The sequence below is a fragment of the Pagrus pagrus genome, assembly GCF_965226575.1.
Source record: "Pagrus pagrus genome assembly, chromosome: 1".
In the NCBI taxonomy this organism is placed as follows: Eukaryota; Metazoa; Chordata; class Actinopteri; order Spariformes; family Sparidae; genus Pagrus; species Pagrus pagrus.
In genome coordinates this window covers 32031083-32052086 of record NC_140185.1, presented here as the reverse complement: position 1 = coordinate 32052086, position 21004 = coordinate 32031083, and the positions used below count along the sequence as shown (strand labels likewise).

Sequence of the window (21004 nt, the reverse complement as noted above, 5' to 3'; positions counted from 1 at the left end):
TCACCCTACGATTTCACTTGTTAATATAGTTTAAAAAATGTCTAATAGTCTAATTGTAATATATATTATTATGTCTACCACACACTGGTTGAATAAAGATCAGCATGCTTGCTGCCCTTTACACTATTAATGAATTTGACTCTAAGTGTGTTATAACTATTTAGCACATTTTGTGACATGTTGCAGTCACCACAGAGATCTACTCTCTCTATCAGATGTTTTTTCATACATTATGAGAGGAAATATATCAAAAGTAAAAATTTCTCTGTTCTTCTAAGCTAGAAGGAATTAGCAATACTGTATCAGTGAATAGTATTCATAACCACTTGAATATCTTTTATCTAAAGTGCTCAACTTTATGTGAAAAGTGAATTCCTTGAATTCCAGCATTCAATACATCAGCATTGAAATATTTTTCGATGATCAAACATTTCAATTTTTTTGACTTCTAAATGAAATATTTACATCATCTGATCAACACTGAAACTGATGTAATTTTATGTGTTGTATAAAAAGAAATTAAGATTGAGGTCTCAAAAACTAGGCCCTGGCATGTCACTGCAATCTTTGTGTGATAAACTAGATATGATATTAGATAGATATTAAATCCATATAAGCTTACCCATGGCTTGGATGACATAAGAGAATTCTTCAATACTGTGCAACATCGAGGAAAGAATTTAAAATATAATATTTAATATATTGTGCTACAGTGTACGAGTCAATCTGAAAAATGTATCTAAGACAGAAACGAGCAAAGACATATGTGGATGTCATTTCCACTGTGGGCTTATTAAAAATTATAATCTATACTGAAATTGTTTTATTTTCAGCCGTGTTTGTGGTGACAAAGGCAATACAAAATTGGACCTTTTTCTAACTCAATTCAAATTAATTCAAATTTGATATAAAGAAACGTATCGTCATATCAGTGATAAAAAAAGGTCTATATATTTGTGCTGTGCAAAACATCCATTGCCAACATTTATTCTGGTGATTGGGTCGGACATTACAGACATCAAGGGGTCACATTTTCAAAGTGTATTGAATGAATGATCTGAAATATATATTTCTTTTCAAAATAATGTAATAATGAAGGTAATACACGTTGATTTATCCAGAGTATGGGGTTTGTGAAATAACAGTGAATATAGTGAATCAAATTCAACATTTAATTTAAACCTGTGTTCTTCTTTGTTGATACGTTTAATTACAAAGCATTGAATGATTTGGTATATTGTCCAAAGTTTTTGCAACTTCAACAGCAAATCATAGGCAAGACAATAGGCAACATTTTCAGGTTTTACATATTGAAGGATGTATTCTAAGAAAATTTATGGTTTACACTTCATTTTGATTTCTACTCTGTTTCTTTTAATCACGTTTACTTTTTCTTCGCAGACACACAGAGCACAAACACCTTATCAAGGCAGCAAAGGTGGCTAGAATAATCAGCACGACTCCAACTAAGAGGAGCATCACATCCACAGAGTGGTAGGAGTACCAGGGCAGTCTGTAGGACTCTGTTCTCAGGTGAGCTGCACCTTTGTGTCTCATGATGAACTCTATCCAGAAGAGGGCGGTATCCAGCGGCTTCATTGGTGTGTCTCTGTGCAGCCTGGACAGTCTCTGAATGTTCATCCTGTATGAGGGCTCATTCAGGACTCCCTGAATTCCCTGATAGAAAATGTCTCCATTCATAGTAAAAATATCAATTATCTTCCCTGCTCCTCTTGCTTCAATTCTAAGCAGATTATCACGCTGGTCAAAAATCAGAGGAAGTCCGAGGATAGGAACTCCGTGGTAGATCGCCTCTTGAACTCCGTTTGTTCCTCCATGAGCGACAAACACTTTTATCTTAGGATGTCCTAAAAGGTCATTCTGTGGCATCCAGTCGACGAGTAAAGTGTTGTTGCCCAGACTGGCTGGTCTGTCACCTTTATATCTCCAGATGACTTTCTGAGGCAATTTGGCAAAAGCTGCAGCGATCTCATCAGCTAGGTCACGAGGAAGCTCTCCAATCAAAGTCCCCAGAGACATGATGATGACTCCATGCTCTCCAGAACTCTGCACAAACTCCTCCAGGTGTTGTGGAAGAGGTTTTGCAGGTTTGCACTGGAACCCTCCCATATAGATAACATTAGGCATGGTGGGACGAGGAAACTCAAACACAAAGTCCACTCTCATGAGCCAAAGGTCTGCGGCTTGAAACAGAGAGAAGTAGTCTATGTCTGGACCCAGATATTTTTCAATTAAGCCAGTATAACTTGGTACGACATACCGTGCAATTACATATTCATTGAAGCCATAAATTAATATGTTAAGAAGTCTCTCAAAAAAGCTCATTTTATCTGTAAGCTCGGTCCCTGTCATTGGAATATAAGACAGAGGAGAAGGTGCAATTGAGAAATGGCCTTCACCATGACTAGTCCACCTTACATTGAAAACAAGAGGCAACCTGAGGTAGTGGGCAAGTATAGGACCCACTGGTGTAACAGGGTCTGTAAGGACAAGGTCATATTTGGCATCCTGTATTGACTGAATCAGAGCTTTGTTTTCAAAAATTACCTCAAGAATTTTGCATGTTGTATCATGCATCTCCAAGGTCTTTTCCATTGTTTCCATTTCCAGTTTTAAACGCGTCCAGAGAGACTTCCCTTCCCTCTGAATTTTCAGCAACTCTGCCACAAACTCAGTTAGGAATTCTTCGTCAAATCCAGACTCTGCATCGATTGTAATTGAAGTGTAGAATGGGGAGGTTTCCTTGATGTACCAGTTGTCTGGTGATCGCAGAACAGAAATCTGGTGGCCCTTTGAATGTAGTTCCTCAATAATGACTTTCATGTTCACCCAGTGGCTCCCGTCCATTGGATAAACAAGAACTTTCCCACAATAGACCACAGCAGGACAGAGCAAGCAGAGGGCCATCCAAACCCAGGGCCGACGCATTTTTATTCTAAAGTTGGGAAGAAAGCATATCATATTTTATCAGATGCATTTTCAATAGAAGTAGCGTTATAATTGCCATGTACTATAATAAATAAGATATAGTTGTATCAAGGGTCTTTTGTATGTGTAAGTTTTTGCAAACCCTTTTAACAGTACAGTAAAAGTTAATAACTAACCAGAACTAACCCTAACCCTGTACAGCATGTAAGAGAACCACAACCCAAACAATGGTTCAACCCCCAAGATTACCATGAGTCAATTGTATTTGGGAAAACATTTTTAAAAAAAAGATAATGTTACCGTTTTTCAGCTCCAATGTATTGCTTTTCAATATGTCTCCTTTGCCCGAGAGCTGAATATGTGCTGGTCCTTCCAGGTTCCAACACCAGTGGGACTTTGGTCCTGCAATTTCATGTTAATAAATGCACAGCTGATAAGGAAGTACAAAGGGGAGTAAAGTTGTCCATAGTGTTCGTCTTAGCAAATATCAGTGACAAAACAATATCATTTTCAAAACTGCAATAATATTTTCCTTTATTAAAAGCCAGAAATCACATAATAAGGTTCAGATTGGGATTACATTTCTGTTTGTTTTATTCATTTTATTTTAATCCCATGATTCAGTCTCACACAAACAAGCTACAGCAACACACCTTGATGGTGTGAGGAACTAGTCCTGTCGTGCCAACAATGCTCAGGAGAGTGCACTGTTGTCCTCTGAAATTGTTTTAGTATAGCTGATATTGTACTCTAACAGCTTAGGAAATCTTGTGGTTGAACATAACCTGCTGGCTGGTAAAGATAGCAACGACTCCTATTTCGGCCAGGCTTTATTTATACTTTTATTTTAAAAAACTGACAGGTTTCTCTTTCAGCAGGGCAAACCTCTGCTGTTGGAAAAAAAACTATGCATTTTATTTCTCCAGTCTTACAGTAATCTTTTTTTAAAATTACTTTGACAGTCTTTTTATTTTTCAGGATCCTGCCTTTAACAGTTTGCTTCCAGCCTGTTGTAGTTTCGAGCACAATAGAGTATAGAAGAATGGAAATTTGTTTCTTGGCTCATTTCATCAAGTTGGTCTACTAGTCTTGTCATAGTTTACGTTTTCAGTCGGTTCTCATTTGGTTTGGGACAAAAGTAAATGTTAAACTAGTGTATGCATACAGGTAAATTAAAACAACAAATTGACAAAAACATATTAAAGTAATCAAACAGACCTCACTCTTGCAAGTTAGCAGTTACAATTAGTTACATGACATTTTTTTTACAGGAGACAATTTTCCAGAAAAATGTAAATAACTTGCATCAACTGTATTGAAATATTGTCAGAATTGCAATATGACCATGTGCAATACTCAAATTGCAGAAGCTGCAATTCTTTGATAACAGTAGAAATGTCTGACAAAAACAGCTTTATAATTACGTGGGCCTATTGTAGTTTTGGAGGGATGCACTGACCTACATCTCTTGTTCAAACCCCAAGATGCCTATCAGTAATTTATATTGGTTAAAGATCTAAATGTACTAATGCTACCTTTTTTGTCCTCAACTGGAGTGTTTTTAACAGGACCTTTATACAGCAACTCCATGTTTATTAAAGGCACAGGTGATAAGAAAGGACAAAGGGGAGTGGAAGTTGCCCATAGTAATTATCTTTTAATAAAATGTCAGTAATGGGTTACATATTCAAAGTGTATTGAATGTGTGATGTGATTTTCTGCTAACAAGCAAAAAAACATCGCGTTTCAAAGGTATGACATGTTTGTTTATTCAGAGTTCCAGGTTTATAAAACAACAACAGTGTAAGGATATAGGGATTCAAATAAAATTATCATTAAACTTATGTTCTTCATTGTTGATTAAATAAATGACAAAGTACAAAATGATTTGGTTTATTGTCTTTTAACCAGAATCAGACCAAGTATCTGCAACTTATCGGAAAATGAATTTTTTCTGTTATCTAAGTCAAATCACAGTACAAATAACCCCAACAACATTTTTGCCTTTTACTGAAGGATGTATTCTAAGAAAATGTATGATTTACAGTTCATTTTGATTGCTACTCTGTTTTTTTAATCACGTTTACTTTTTCTTCGCAGACACACAGAGCACAAACATCGTATCAAGGCAGCGAAGGTGGCTAGAATAATCAGCACGACTCCAACTAAGAGGAGCATCACATCCACAGAGTGGTAGGAGTACCAGGGCAGGCTGTAGGACGCCGGTCTCAGGTGAGCTGCACCTTTGTGTCTCATGACGAACTCTATCCAGAAGAGGGCGGTATCCAGCGGCTTCATTGGTGTGTCTCTGTGCAGCCTGGACAGTCTCTGCATGTTCATCCTGTATGAGGGCTCATTCAGGACTTCCTGAATTCCCTGATAGAAGATGTCTCCATTCATAGTAAAAATATCAATTATCTTCCCTGCTCCTCTTGCTTCCATTCTAACCATATTATCACGCTGATCAAAAATCAGAGGAAGTCCGAGGATAGGAACTGCGTGGTAGATCGCCTCTTGAACTCCGTTTGTTCCTCCATGAGCGACAAACACTTTTATCTTAGGATGTCCTAAAAGGTCATTCTGTGGCATCCAGTCGACGAGTAAAGTGTTGTTGCCCAGACTGGCTGGTCTGTTACCTTTATATCTCCAGATGACTTTCTGAGGCAATTTGGCAAAAGCTGCAGCAATCTCATCAGCTAGGTCACGAGGAAGCTCTCCAATCAAAGTCCCCAAAGACATGATGATGACTCCATGCTCTCCAGAACTCTGCACAAACTCCTCCAGGTGTTGTGGAAGAGGTTTTGCAGGTTTGCACTGGAACCCTCCCATATAGATAACATTAGGCATGGTGGGACGAGGAAACTCAAACACAAAGTCCACTCTCATGAGCCAAATGTCTGCGGCTTGAAACAGAGAGAAGTAGTCTATGTCTGGACCCAGATATTTTTCAATTAAGCCAGCATAATTTGGTACGACATACCGTGCAATTTGATATTCACCAACGCCATAAACGATTATGTTAAGAAGTCTCTCAAAAAAGCTCATTTTATCTGTAAGCTCGGTCCCTGTCATGGGAATATAAGACAGAGGAGAAGGTGCAATTGAGAAATGGCCTTCACCTTCACTTGTCCACCTTACATTGAAAACAAGAGGCAACCCGAGGTAGTGGGCAAGTATAGGACCCCCTGGTGTGAAAGGGTCTGTAAGGACAAGGTCATATTTGGCATCCTGTAGTGACCGAATCAGAGCTTTGTTTTCAAAAAGTACCTCAAGCATTTTGCATGTTTTACTATGTATCGCAAAGGCCTTTTCTATTGTTTCCATTTCCAGTTTTAAACGCGTCCAGAGAGACTTCCCTTCCCTCTGTATTTTCAGCAACTCTGCCACAAACTCAGTTATGAATTCTTCGTCAAATCCAGACTCTGCATCGATTGTAATTGAAGTGTAGAATGGGGAGGTTTCCTTGATGTACCAGTTGTCTGGTGCACGCACAACAGTAATCTGGTGGCCCTTTGAATGGAGTTCCTCAATAATGACTTTCATGTTCACCCAGGGGCTCCCGTCCATAGGATAAACAAGAACTTTCCCACAATAGACCACAGCAGGACAGAGCAAGCAGAGGGCCATCCAAACCCAGGGCCAACGCATTTTTATTCTAGAGTTGGGAAGAAAGCATATCATATTTTATCAGATGCATTTTCAATAGAAGTAGCGTTATAATTGCCATGTACTATAATAAAGAAGATATAGTTGTATCAAGGGTCTTTTGTATGTGTAAGTTTTTGCAAACCCTTTTAACAGTACAGTAAGAGTTAATAACTAACCAGAACTAACCCTAACCCTGTACAGCATGTAAGAGAACCACAACCCAAACAATGGTTCAACCCCCAAGATTACCATGAGTCAATTGTATTTGGGAAAACATTGAAGAAGAAAGATAATGTTACCGTTTTTCAGCTTCAATGTATTGCTTTTCAATATTTCTCCTTTGCCCGAGAGCTGAATATGTGCTGGTCCTTCCAGGTTCCAACACCAGTGGGACTTTGGTCCTGCAATTTCATGTTAATAAATGCACAGCTGATAAGGAAGTACAAAGGGGAGTAAAGTTGTCCATAGTGTTCGTCTTCAGCAAATATCAGTGACAAAACAATATCATTTTCAAAACTGCAATATTATTTTCCTTTATTAAAAGCTGTAAATCACATAAAAAGGGTCAGATTGGGATTACATTTCTGTTTGTTTTATTCATTTTATTGCAATCCCATGATTCAGTCTCACACAAACAAGCTACAGCAACACACCTTGATGGTGTGAGGAACTAGTCCTGTCGTGCCAACAATGCTCAGGAGAGTGCACTGTTGTCCTCTGAAATTGTTTTAGTATAGCTGATATTGTACTCTAACAGCTTAGGAAATCTTGTGGTTGAACATAACCTGCTGGCTGGTAAAGATAGCAACAACTCCTATTTCGGCCAGGTTTTATTTATACTTTTATTTAAAAAAACTGACAGGTTACTTTTTCAGCAGGGCAAACCTCTGCTGTTGGAAAAAAAAACTATGCATTTTATTTCTCCAGTCTTACAGTCAAATAATTTTTTCAATTACAATGTCAGTCTTGTTATTTTTCAGGATCCTGCCTTTAACAGTTCGCTTTCAACATGTTGTAGTTTAGAGTACCATCGAGTATAGAAGAGTGGACGTGTTTTTTACAGGAGAACATTTTCCAGAAAAATGTAAATAACTTGCAACAACTCAATTGAGATATTATCAGAATTGCAATATGACCATGTGCAATATTCAGATTGCAAAAGCTGCAATTCTTTGATAACAGTAGAAATGTCTGACAAAAACAGCATTATAATTATGTAGGCCTATTGTAGTTCTGCAGAGATGCACTGACCTACATCTCTTGTTCAAACCCCAAGATGGCTATCAGTAATTTTTATTGGTTAAATATTCAAATGTACTAATGCTACCTTTTTTGTCCTCAACTGGAGTGTTTTTAACAGGACCTTTATACAGCAACTCCATGTTTATTAAAGGCACAGGTGATAAGAAAGGACAAAGGGGAGTGGAAGTTGTCCACAGTAATTATCTTTTAATCAAATGTCAGTAATGGGTTACATATTCAAAGTGTATTGAATGTGTGATGTGATGTGATTTTTTATTTTTTTTTAATCACCTGCTAACAAGCAAAAAAACATCACGTTTCAAAGGTATGACATGTTTGTTTATTCAGAGTTCCAGGTTTATAAAACAACAACAGTGTAAGGATATAGTGATTCAAATAAAATTATCATTAAACTTATGTTCTTCATTGTTGATTAAATAAATGACAAAGTACAAAATGATTTGGTTTATTGTCTTTTAACCAGAATCAGACCAAGTTTCTGCAACCTACCGGAAAATGAATTTTTTCTGTTATCTACGTCAAATCACAGTACAAATAACCCCAACAACATTTTTGCCTTTTACTGAAGGATGTATTCTAAGAAAATGTATGATTTACAATTCATTTTGATTGCTACTCTGTTTTTTTAATCACGTTTACTTTTTCTTCTCAGACACACAGAGCACAAACATCGTATCAAGGCAGCAAAGGTGGCTAGAGTAATCAGCACGACTCCAACTAAGAGGAGCATCACATCCACAGAGTGGTAGGAGTACCAGGGCAGTCTGTAGGACTCTGTTCTCAGGTGAGCTGCACCTTTGTGTCTCATGACGAACTCTATCCAGAAGAGGGCGGTATCCAGCGGCTTCATTGGTGTGTCTCTGTGCAGCCTGGACAGTCTCTGCATGTTCATCCTGTATGAGGGCTCATTCAGGACTCCCTGAATTCCCTGATAGAAGAGGTCTCCATTCATAGTAAAAATATCAATTATCTTCCCTGCTCCTCTTGCTTCAATTCTAAGCAGATTATCACGCTGATCAAAAATCAGAGGAAGTCCGAGGATAGGAACTCCGTGGTAGATCGCCTCTTGAATGCCGTTTGTTCCTCCATGAGCCACAAACACTCTTATCTTAGGATGTCCTAAAAGGTCATTCTGTGGCATCCAGTCGACGAGTAAAGTGTTGTTGCCCAGACTGGCTGGTCTGTCACCTTTATATCTCCAGATGACTTTCTGAGGCAATTTGGCAAAAGCTGCAGCGATCTCATCAGCTAGGTCACGAGGAAGCTCTCCAATCAAAGTCCCCAGAGACATGATGATGACTCCATGCTCTCCAGAACTCTGCACAAACTCCTCCAGGTGTTGTGGAAGAGGTTTTGCGGGTTTGCACTGGAACCCTCCTGTATAGATAACATTAGGCATGGTGGGACGAGGAAACTCAAACACAAAGTCCACTCTCATGAGCCAAAGGTCTGCGGTTTGAAGCAGAGAGAAGTAGTCTATGTCTGGACCCAGATATTTTTCAATAAGGCCAGCATAATTTGGTACGACATACCGTGCAATTACATATTCATTGACGCCATAAACGATTACGTTAAGAAGTCTCTCAAAAAAGCTCATTTTATCTGTAAGCTCGGTCCGTGGCATTGGAATATAAGACAGAGGAGAAGGTGCAATTGAGAAATGGCCTTCACTTTGACCACCATTTGTCCACCTGACACTAAAAACAAGAGGCAACCCGAGAAGGTGGGCAAGTATAGGCCCCCTGGTGTGAAAGGCTCTGTAAGGACAAGGTCATATTTGGCATCCTGTAGTGACTGAATCAGAGCTTTGTTTTCTAAAAGTACCTCAAGCATTTTGCATGTGTTATTATGCATTTGAAGGGCCTTTCCTGTTGTTTCCATTTCCAGTTTTAAACGCGTCCAGAGAGACTTCCCTTCCCTCTGAATTTTCAGCAACTCTGCCACAAACTCAGTTATGAATTCTTCGTCCAATCCAGACTCCGCATCGATTGTAATTGAAGTGTAGAATGGGGAGGTTTCCTTGATGTACCAGTTGTCTGGTGCACGCACAACAGTAATCTGGTGGCCCTTTGAATGTAGTTCCTCAATAATGACTTTCATGTTCACCCAGGGGCTCCCGTCCATAGGATAAACAAGAACTTTCCCACAATAGACCACAGCAGGACAGAGCAAGCAGAGGGTCATCCAAACCCAGGGCCGACGCATTTTTATTCTAGAGTTGGGAAGAAAGCATATCATATTTTATCATATGCATTTTAAATACAAGTAGCATTATTATCACTATTTGCATTAATATAGAAGATACAGGTGATATCATTGATCTTTTTTTTGCTGTAGAATGTGTAGCCTATTGCAATTGGTTTTATCGCAACCAAAATCAAATACTCAGTACTGACGAGCAACATGTAAGAGAACCTAAACCACTGGACCAAAAAGGAAATGTATTACATGCCAGTTAAAAGTTAACTTTTGGAACAACACAATGGTTCAAACCTCGAGATAGCTGTCAGTCATTTATGTTGGCAAAATAGTCAAACATAATCATGTTACCTTTTTTTGGCTTCCAAAGTATTGCTTTTTCAATATTTAATCTTTGCCAGAGATAGAGAGATGAATATGTGCTCGTTCTTTAAAGGCTCCGTCCTGAGCGGGACTTTGATAATGCAGTTCGTGTTAATAAAAGCTTTGGTGATAAGAAAGAGCAAAGGTCAGTATTGATGCATTCAACTTAAATTCAGAAGTAGGAATTCCTGAGTTCCCAGCCGGCAATTTCACCTGGAATGCTCGCTGAAGTCGGATCTCAACTCTGAATGTCGGACGCACCTCATCAATCCTTACCTCAAAATCCAAGATGGCTGCTTTAGCCCATCAACAGCTGCAAAAGTTGTAGACTAAGGTGACCAGATTTCTTAAATGAAAATCGGGGACATTTTCAGCTCGGTGGCCAAAATTCAAAAGTTATCATTATGAAATAAATAACAGGGGTAATTACATGTTAATGTATTTTAATTTTAATGTGTATTTTTAATGTGTATTAAAGCAAATGAGTAGCCAATAAGAAGTTTCAGTAGTACCGGTAGTAGTAGTTCGGTAGTAAGGAATAGCCACCTTGTTTATTCTATCATATGTCTGCAGCATTTGACATTAGAGCTGTAAAAAACGGAGAAAAAACAAAAACAACAACAAAACAGATTCTTAGCTTATTTAACTCATTTATTATTTATTACACGGCGCTATTGAATGCTGCTCTCTGATTGGTCCATCGCTGCGTTCTACGGTCTGTTATTTCTGTATAATGACCGTCGTCAAGTATAACGGACCGTTGCTACGGACGGCGCTCTGATCCGCCCCGGCAACATAAGCAAGACAGCACCGCTGTCCGGCTCCTCTCTCAGGCCTTGAAAGTGAAAGTGAAAGTGACAACTTTACCGACCAAACCTTGTCGCTGTTGAATCATTGTGGGTGATTATTTATTATTTATTTCACTCGTAAGCCGTGTAATAAGCGGGACAATGTATAGTTACTTAGCTGATGGATTTTATGACCATATCACACCACTCTTGGGAATTTTTGCACTTTTCAAACACAAAAGCTCTACGGTTTCTGGTCCTAAATGTCTGGACCCATGAACCCAGCTGGTTCAGCAGGTCCACCACAGTCCTCTCCCAAGCCAGGTCTAGTTAAAGCTCACAAAATAAATGGGTTCATACTACACAACTTACCTTAACACGGTCGCCTATCTCTGTCTTCTGCTCTTCAGCAAGCAAAAGTAAACAATTGTGCCGCGTATTCTGTTTCCGGTGTTGTGCCAATGTAGGTATCCCCGACAGAAACTGTTTCCCCTGGCCGCGGGAGCGCGCATTCATTCAGCGAAGGCGGAAACAGCGCTGCGCTTGCTTTCACCCAAGTAAATTAAAACTAACAACAATTGCATTGTTTAATTCAATGTTCTGGTGTTGTAATTATCTACGAGGTTTTGCAACATGGCCCACCCATCGAAATAAACGCTTTTGTTCTTTTGTACGTCGTAACGTCGTACTACGTACTGAACGGAAAAACCAAGGCAATAATTTCCTCATGTGATTTGACATATAACACGCTGTAATTCAAGTCCTGGTATGGAATTTGTCGAACTAAATAAACGTCGATATCCAAAATCAAGATCACTGTGATTGTTTTCTGCCTTCAATTACGTCTATTAAATCTACTTCACTCGAAATGTACTATAATGGACAGATGAAGCCTGACCTTTGAATGATTTATTTTATGTGAACTTCAGATACTACTCTATAACCTCTGTGATTATATATTATATATATTATTATACGTATTATTTCAGACTAACAGCCTGTCTGCCAGAATTTGTATCCCCCCCATATCTTTGGCTAGAAGAGAAGAAACTTGTTCATAATCACAGAGGTTATAGAGTAGTATCTGAAGTACACATGAAATAAATTATTTGATGGTCAGGCTTCATCTGTCCATTTTGAGGCGGGGATACAAATTCTGGCAGACAGGTTGTTAGTCTGAAATAATATGTCTCCCCCCATATCTTTGGCAAGAAGAGAAGAAACGTGTTCATAATCACAGAGGTTATAGAGTAGTATCTGAAGTACACATAAAGTAATTCATTCAAAGGTCAGGCTTCATCTGTCCATTATAGTACATTTCTATTCATATTTAATCTCTTATTAAAATTACATCATTTGCTAGTCATCCCCTTTAATATACTATAATTTGGCAGGTAAATCAGCATATCATGTTCACAATAAACCATGTCTAATGTGTCAGATATAAAGTGTCCACACGTTACGTTGTCCTCAAACATTCATTCAAGTATAGATGTCTCAACTCCCAGTCCCCATCACAGACAGCCCCAGTCTGTCAAACCACGTGAAGACAATAAGATGAGAGGGTTAAATATATCCTGAATTATATCCTATTAGAGTAATGATTTTTCCCAAAAAAATCTAATCAAGTTAGAGTCAAAGTATGCTGCATTTAATGTATTCTGAAACTCAAAAAAGTTACTCAAGTACATGTAACTAAGTAAATGTAGCTTTGTTACTACCCGCCTCTGTCCTTGTGTGGCTCTCAGGCAAATATCAGACAAAACTAAGTGACTGGAAAACAAAATCATTTTGAAAACTGTTTATTGAAAAGTGTTTAGGTTCAGACTGTGACAACGTTTCAGTTTAAATTGCTAATTGTGTCGCATTTCTATAATTCAGTCACCCACAAAGAAGCTACAGAAAAATAGCTGATGTACTTTAATAGCCAGTAAAATAGTGTAAGTGGTTGAACAACACCTGCTGGGTGTTAAAAATAGAGACAACTCCTCCTTTGGCAAGTTTATTTTTACATTTATTTAAACAAACTGAGGTTTCTCTTTCAGCAGGGCAAACCTATGCTGGTTGGAATACAGTGCATCTCTCCAGCCTTACAGTCACATAGTTTCGATTTTTTATTTACGTTGCGAGTCTTTTTATTTTTCGGGATCCTGCTTTTAGCATGTTTAGAATGCAATAGAGTACAGAAGAGTTGAAATTTGTATCCTGGCTCATTGCAGCAAGTTAGTCTACTAGTCTTATGATAGTTTGTATCTGCAGTGAGTTCTCATTTGGTTAGAAACAAAAGTAAATGTTAAACTGATGTATGCATACAAATCTATTAAAACGACAAACTGACAAAAAAATCAAAGTAATCAAACAGATTTCACTCTTGCAAGTAAGCAGTCACGACTGGCAGTTTTATTACATTTTTTACAATAGATATTTTTAAAAGTGAAACATCTACTCCTTTCAATATTCATCTGATCACAGCTGAGTACAGCAGAAGATTCATATGAAACTGACCAATCCATCTTTCCTGGTTAGTCGGATTTCACTTTTCTTTTGAAACACATTCGAAAGCATGACCATGCTAACCCGGCAAAAAATAACAAAATAAGTAGCACTATAGTGAGTAAGAATAAAACTACATCCACAGAGTGGTAGGAATACCAGGGCAGTCTGTAGGACTCTGTTCTCAGGTGAGCTGCACCTTTGTGTCTCATGACGAACTCTATCCAGAAGAGGGCGGTATCCAGCGGCTTCATTGGTGTGTCTCTGTGCAGCCTGGACAGTCTCTGCATGTTCATCCTGTATGAGGGCTCATTCAGGACTCCCTGAATTCCCTGATAGAAGATGTCTCCATTCATAGTAAAAATATCAATTATCTTCCCTGCTCCTCTTGCTTGAATTCTAACCATATTATCACGCTGATCAAAAATCAGAGGAAGTCCGAGGATAGGAACTCCGTGGTAGATCGCCTCTTGAATGCCGTTTGTTCCTCCATGAGCGACAAACACTTTTATCTTAGGATGTCCTAAAAGGTCATTCTGTGGCATCCAGTCGACGAGTAAAGTGTTGTTGCCCAGACTGGCTGGTCTGTCACCTTTATATCTCCAGATGACTTTCTGAGGCAATTTGGCAAAAGCTGCAGCGATCTCATCAGCTAGGTCACGAGGAAGCTCTCCAATCAAAGTCCCCAGAGACATGAGGATGACTCCATGCTCTCCAGAACTCTGCACAAACTCCTCCAGGTGTTGTGGAAGAGGTTTTGCGGGTTTGCACTGGAATCCTCCCGTATAGATAACATTAGGCATGGTGGGACGAGGAAACTCAAACACAAAGTCCACTCTCATGAGCCAAAGGTCTGCGGCTTGAAACAGAGAGAAGTAGTCTATGTCTGGACCCAGATATTTTTCAATAAGGCCAGCATAATTTGGTACGACATACCGTGCAATTAGATATTCATTGACGCCATAAACGATTACATTGAGAAGTCTCTCAAAAAAGCTCATTTTATCTGTAAGCTCTGTCCCTGGCATTGGAATATAAGACAGAGGAGAAGGTGCAATTGAGAAATGGCCTTCACTTTGACCACCATTTGTCCACCTGACACTAAAAACAAGAGGCAACCCGAGAAGGTGGGCAAGTATAGGACCCCCTGGTGTGAAAGGCTCTGTAAGGACAAGGTCATATTTGGCATCCTGTAGTGACTGAATCAGAGCTTTGTTTTCTAAAAGTACCTCAAGCATTTTGCATGTTTTATTATGCATTTGAAGGGCCTTTCCTGTTGTTTCCATTTCCAGTTTTAAACGCGTCCAGAGAGACTTCCCTTCCCTCTGTATTTTCAGCAACTCTGCCACAAACTCAGTTATGAATTCTTCGTCAAATCCAGACTCTGCATCGATTGTAATTGAAGTGTAGAATGGGGAGGTTTCCTTGATGTACCAGTTGTCTGGTGCACGCACAACAGTAATCTGGTGGCCCTTTGAATGGAGTTCCTCAATAATGACTTTCATGTTCACCCAGGGGCTCCCGTCCATAGGATAAACAAGAACTTTCCCACAATAGACCACAGCAGGACAGAGCAAGCAGAGGGTCATCCAAACCCAGGGCCGACGCATTTTTATTCTAGAGTTGGGAAGAAAGCATATCATATTTTATCAGATGCATTTTAAATACAGGTAGCATTATTATCACTATTTGCATTAATATAGAAGATACAGGTGATATCATTGATCTTTTTTTTGCTGTAGTATGTGTTGCCTGTTGCAATTGGTTTTATCGCAACCAAAATCAAATACTCAGTACTAACGAGCAACATGTAAGAGAACCTAAACCACTGGACCAAAAAGGAAATGTATTACATGCCAGTTAAAAATTAACTTTTGGAACAACACAATGCCTCAAACCTCGAGACAGCTATCAGTCATTTATGTTGGCAAAATAGTCAAAAATGATCATGTTACCTTTTTTTGAGTTCCAAAGTATTTCTTTTTCAATACTTAATCTTTGCCAGAGATAGAGAGATGAATATGTGCTCGTACTTTAAAGGCTCCGTCCTGAGTGGGACTTTGATACTGCAGTTCGTGTTAATAAAAGCTTTGGTGATAAGAATGAGCAAAGGTCAGTATTGATGCATTCAACTTAAATTCAGAAGTAGGAATTTTCTGAGTTCCCAGCCGGCAATTTCAACTGGAATGCCCGCTGAAGTCGGATCTCAACTCTGAATGTCGAACGCACCTTGTCAATCCTTACCTCAAAATCCAAGATGGCTGCTTTAGCCCATCAACAGCTGCAAAAGTTGTAGAACATATGGTTTCTTAGAATTTTTGTCTGATTTGTGTACTGTATAACTTAATACTGCCCAATTTCTACCTGTGGACATGTTGCTTCTGTCTTTGTATGTGCAAAATATTGTGTAATGTGTTGTTACCAGCTGGTATTGTTAGCAATGTGTAACAAAATCTAACCTGGCTAGAACTGTTTCTCTGACTTGTACTGACACGCAGTCAAGTCCGGTTTGGCGGCATTCCCAGCTCTGACTTCCAAGGTAAATGGAACGCACCATAAAGGTCATCTGTAGTCAGACGTGTGGGTAGAGTAGCCAAAACGTGTGTAAAAGTACTGTTACTTTTTTGACAAAATAACTCCTTGAGTACCAACTACAAAAAGTTAATCGAGTAGTGAGTAACCCAAGAAATAAACAAAAGAGAAAGAAAAAAAAACACCAGCACACATCTTTCTATTCATATTTAATCTCTTATTAAAATTACATCATTTGCTAGTCATCCCCTTTAATATACTATAATTTGGCAGGTAAATCAGCATTTCATGTTCACAATAAACCATGTCTAATGTGTCAGATATAAAGTGTCCACACGTTACATTGTCCTCAAACATTCATTCAAGTATAGATGTCTCAACTCCCAGTCCCCATCACAGACAGCCCCAGTCTGTCAAACCACATGAAGACAATAAGATGAGAGGGTTAAATATATCCTGAATTATATCCTATTAGAGTAATGATTTTTCCCAAAAAAATCTACTCAAGTTAGAATCAAAGTTTGCTGCATTTGATGTATTCTGAAACTCAAAAAAGTTACTCAAGTACATGTAATTAAGTTAATGTAGCTTCGTTACTACCCGCCTCTGTCCTTGTGTGGCTCTCAGGCAAATATCAGACAAAATTAAGTGACTGGAAAACAAAATCATTTTGAAAACTGCAGGATTATTTTACTGTGTTACTAGTGTTTAGGTTCAGACTGTGACAACATTTCAGTTTAAATTGCTAATTTTTGTCGCATTTCTATAATTCAGTCACCCACAAAGAAGCTACAGAAAAATAGCTGATGTACTTTAATAGCCAGTAAAATAGTGTAAGTGGTTGAACAACACCTGCTGGGTGTTAAAGATAGAGACAACTCCTCCTTTGGCAAGTTTATTTTTACATTTATTTAAACAAACTGAGGTTTCTCTTTCAGCAGGGCAAACCTATGCTGGTTGGAATACAGTGCATCTCTCCAGCCTTACAGTCACATAGTTTCGATTTTTTATTTACGTTGCGAGTCTTTTTATTTTTCGGGATCCTGCTTTTAGCATGTTTAGAATGCAATAGAGTACAGAAGAGTTGAAATTTGTATTCTGGCTCATTGCAGCAAGTTAGTCTACTAGTCTTATGATAGTTTGTATCTGCAGTGAGTTCTCATTTGGTTAGAAACAAAAGTAAATGTTAAACTGATGTATGCATACAAATCTATTAAAACGACAAACTGACAAAAAAATCAAAGAAATTAAACAGATTCCACTCTTGCAAGTAAGCAGTCACGACTGGCAGTTTTATGACATTTTTTACAATAGATATTTTTAAAAGTGAAACATCTACTCCTTTCAATATTCATCTGATCACAGCTGAGTACAGCAGAAGATTCATATGAAACTGACCAATCCATCTTTCCTGGTTAGTCGGATTTCACTTTTCTTTTGAAACACATTCGAAAGCATGACCATGCTAACCCGGCAAAAAATAACAAAATAAGTAGCACTATAGTGAGTAAGAATAAAACTACATCCACAGAGTGGTAGGAGTACCAGGGCAGTCTGTAGGACTCTGTTCTCAGGTGAGCTGCACCTTTGTGTCTCATGATGAACTCTATCCAGAAGAGGGCGGTGTCCAGCGGCTTCATTGGTGTGTCTCTGTGCAGCCTGGACAGTCTCTGCATGTTCATCCTGTATGAGGGCTCATTCAGGACTCCCTGAATTCCCTGATAGAAGATGTCTCCATTCAAAGTAAAAATATCAATTATCTTCCCTGCTCCTCTTGCTTCAATTCTAACCATATTATCACGCTGATCAAAAATCAGTGGAAGTCCGAGGATAGGAACTCCGTGGTAGATCGCCTCTTGAACTCCGTTTGTTCCTCCATGAGCGACAAACACTTTTATCTTAGGATGTCCTAAAAGGTCATTCTGTGGCATCCAGTCGACGAGTAAAGTGTTGTTGCCCAGACTAGCTGGTCTGTCACCTTTATATCTCCAGATGACTTTCTGAGGCAATTTGGCAAAAGCTGCAGCAATCTCATCAGCTAGGTCACGAGGAAGCTCTCCAATCCAAGTCCCCAAAGACATGAGGATGACTCCATGCTCTCCAGAACTCTGCACAAACTCCTCCAGGTGTTGTGGAAGAGGTTTTGCAGGTTTACACTGGAACCCTCCTGTATAGATAACATTAGGCATGGTGGGACGAGGAAACTCAAACACAAAGTCCACTCTCATGAGCCACAGGTCTGCCGCTTGAAACAGAGAGAAGTAGTCTATGTCTGGACCCAGATATTTTTCAATTAAGCCAGTATAACTTGGTATGATATTCTTTGCAATTTGATATTCATTGATGCCATAAACAATTACGTTAAGAAGTCTCTCAAAAAAGCTCATTTTATCTGTAAGCTCGGTCCCTGTCATGGGAATATAAGACAGAGGAGAAGGTGCAATTGAGAAATGGCCTTCACCTTCACTAGTCCACCTGACACTGAAAACAAGAGGCAACCCGAGGTAGTGGGCAAGTATAGGACCCCCTGGTGTGAAAGGCTCTGTAAGGACAAGGTCATATTTGGCATCCTGTAGTGACCGAATCAGAGCTTTGTTTTCTAAAAGTACCTCAAACATTTTGCATGTTTTATTATGTATCTGAAGGGCCTTTTCTGTCATTTCCATTTCCAGTTTTAAACGTGTCCAGAGAGACTTCCCTTCCCTCTGTATTTTCAGCAACTCTGCCACAAACTCAGTTATGGATTCTTCGTCCAATCCAGACTCCGCATCGATTGTAATTGAAGTGTAGAATGGGGAGGTTTCCTTGATGTACCAGTTGTCTGGTGCACGCAGAACAGAAATCTGGTGGCCCTTTGAATGGAGTTCCTCAATAATGACTTTCATGTTCACCCAGGGGCTCCCGTCCATAGGATAAACAAGAACTTTCCCACAATAGACCACAGCAGGACAGAGCAAGCAGAGGGCCATCCAAACCCAGGGCCAACGCATTTTTATTCTAGAGTTGGGAAGAAAGCATATCATATTTTATCAGATGCATTTTAAATACAAGTAGCATTATTATCACAATTTGCATTAATATAGAAGATACAGGTGATATCATTGATCTTTTTTTTGCTGTAGTATGTGTAGCCTGTTGCAATTGGTTTTATCGCAACCAAAATCAAATACTCAGTACTGACGAGCAACATGTAAGAGAACCTAAACCACTGGACCAAAAAGGAAATGTATTACATGCCAGTTAAAAATTAACTTTTGGAACAACACAATGGTTCAAACCTCGAGATAGCTGTCAGTCATTTATGTTGGCAAAATAGTCAAAAATGATCATGTTACCTTTTTTTGGCTTCCAAAGTATTGCTTTTTCAATATTTAATCTTTGCCAGTGATAGAGAGATGAATATGTGCTCGTTCTTTAAAGGCTCCGTCCTGAGTGGGACTTTGATAATGCAGTTTGTGTTAATAAAAGCTTTGGTGATAAGAATGAGCAAAGGTCAGTATTGATGCATTCAACTTAAATTCAGAAGTAGGAATTTCTGAGTTCCCAGCCGGCAATTTCAACTGGAATGCCCGCTGAAGTCGGATTTTCAACTCGGAATTTCGGACGCACCTCATAAATCTTTACCTCAAAATCCAAGATGGCTGCTTTAGCCCATCAACAGCTGCAAAAGTTGTAGAACATATGGTTTCTTAGCATTTCTGTCTGATTTGTGTACTGTATAACTTAGTACTGCCCAATTTCTACCTGTGGACATGTTGCTTCTGTCTTTGTATGTGCAAAATATTGTGTAATGTGTTGTTACCAGCTGGTATTGTTAGCAATGTGTAACAAAATCTAACCTGGCTAGAACTGTTTCTCTGACTTGTACTGACACGCAGTCAAGTCCGGTTTGGCGGCATTCCCAGCTCTGACTTCCAAGGTAAATGGAACGCACCATAAAGGTCATCTGTAGTCAGACGTGTGGGTAGAGTAGCCAAAACATGTGTAAAAGTACTGTTACTTTTTTGACAAAATAACTCCTTGAGTACCAACTACAAAAAGTTAATCGAGTAGTGAGTAACCCAAGAAATAAACAAAAGAGGAAGAAAAAAAAACACCAGCACACATCTTTCTATTCATATTTAATCTCTTATTAAAATTACATCATTTGCTAGTCATCCCCTTTAATATACTATAATTTGGCAGGTAAATCAGCATTTCATGTTCACAATAAACCATGTCTAATGTGTCAGATATAAAGTGTCAGCACGTTACATTGTCCTCAAACATTCATTCAAGTATAGATGTCCCAACTCCCAGTCCCCATCACAGACAGCCCCAGTCTGTCAAACCACATGAAGACAATAAGATGAGAGTGGTGAAATATACCCTGAATTATATCCTATTAGAGTAATGATTTTTCCCCAAAAAATCTACTCAAGTTAGAATCAAAGTATGCTGCATTTAATGTATTCTGAAACTCAAAAAAGTTACTCAAGTACATGTAATTAAGTTAATGTAGCTTCGTTACTACCCGCCTCTGTCCTTGTGTGGCTCTCAGGCAAATATCAGACAAAACTAAGTGACTGGAAAACATCATTTTGAAAACTGCAGGATTATTTTACTGTGTTACAAGTGTTTAGGTTCAGACTGTGACAACATTTCAGTTTAAATTGCTAATTTTGTCGCATTTCTATAATTCAGTCACCCACAAAGAAGCTACAGAAAAATAGCTGATGTACTTTAATAGCCAGTAAAATAGTGTAAGTGGTTGAACAACACCTGCTCGG

General features: G+C 38.8%; 4 protein-coding genes and 1 pseudogene across 5 annotated transcripts; all 5 read right to left on the bottom strand.

The window, feature by feature from the left end:
* Nucleotides 1-1374: 1374 nt before the first annotated feature.
* LOC311259937 (UDP-glucuronosyltransferase 2A3-like) lies at nt 1375-4557 on the bottom strand (the record flags this gene model as incomplete). Its single annotated transcript, XM_084357369.1, has 1 exon — nt 1375-4557. Exon 1 carries the CDS (start codon nt 2980-2982, stop codon nt 1375-1377), a length of 1608 nt encoding a protein of 535 aa, XP_084213495.1. The 5' UTR covers nt 2983-4557.
* Nucleotides 4558-4777: 220 nt separating this feature from the next.
* Nucleotides 4778-8472, bottom strand: LOC311259932 (UDP-glucuronosyltransferase 2A1-like). Its single transcript, XM_084357357.1, has one exon. It carries the CDS (start codon nt 6628-6630, stop codon nt 5023-5025), a length of 1608 nt encoding a protein of 535 aa, XP_084213483.1. The 5' UTR covers nt 6631-8472; the 3' UTR covers nt 4778-5022.
* Nucleotides 8473-8478: 6 nt separating this feature from the next.
* LOC311259953 (UDP-glucuronosyltransferase 2A3-like) lies at nt 8479-12036 on the bottom strand (annotated as a pseudogene). The gene is made up of 2 exons (XR_014624898.1): nt 11583-12036; nt 8479-10072 (listed from the first exon to the last, which is right to left on the bottom strand). The product of XR_014624898.1 is annotated as a UDP-glucuronosyltransferase 2A3-like (transcript).
* A 594-nt stretch (nt 12037-12630) lies between these two features.
* On the bottom strand, nt 12631-15320 carry LOC311259961 (UDP-glucuronosyltransferase 2C1-like). Its single transcript, XM_084357405.1, has one exon. It carries the CDS (start codon nt 15311-15313, stop codon nt 13733-13735), a length of 1581 nt encoding a protein of 526 aa, XP_084213531.1. The 5' UTR covers nt 15314-15320; the 3' UTR covers nt 12631-13732.
* Nucleotides 15321-17624: 2304 nt separating this feature from the next.
* Nucleotides 17625-20923, bottom strand: LOC311259926 (UDP-glucuronosyltransferase 2A1-like). Its single transcript, XM_084357341.1, has one exon. It carries the CDS (start codon nt 19256-19258, stop codon nt 17651-17653), a length of 1608 nt encoding a protein of 535 aa, XP_084213467.1. The 5' UTR covers nt 19259-20923; the 3' UTR covers nt 17625-17650.
* Nucleotides 20924-21004: the final 81 nt, after the last annotated feature.

Excerpts from the sequence above, each read along its gene's own strand:
- LOC311259932 (XM_084357357.1), bottom strand. The coding sequence starts at position 6,630 with ATGATATGCTTTCTTCCCAACTCTAGAATAAAAATGCGTTGGCCCTGG.
- LOC311259961 (XM_084357405.1), bottom strand. The coding sequence starts at position 15,313 with ATGCGTCGGCCCTGGGTTTGGATGACCCTCTGCTTGCTCTGTCCTGCT.
- LOC311259926 (XM_084357341.1), bottom strand. The coding sequence starts at position 19,258 with ATGATATGCTTTCTTCCCAACTCTAGAATAAAAATGCGTTGGCCCTGG.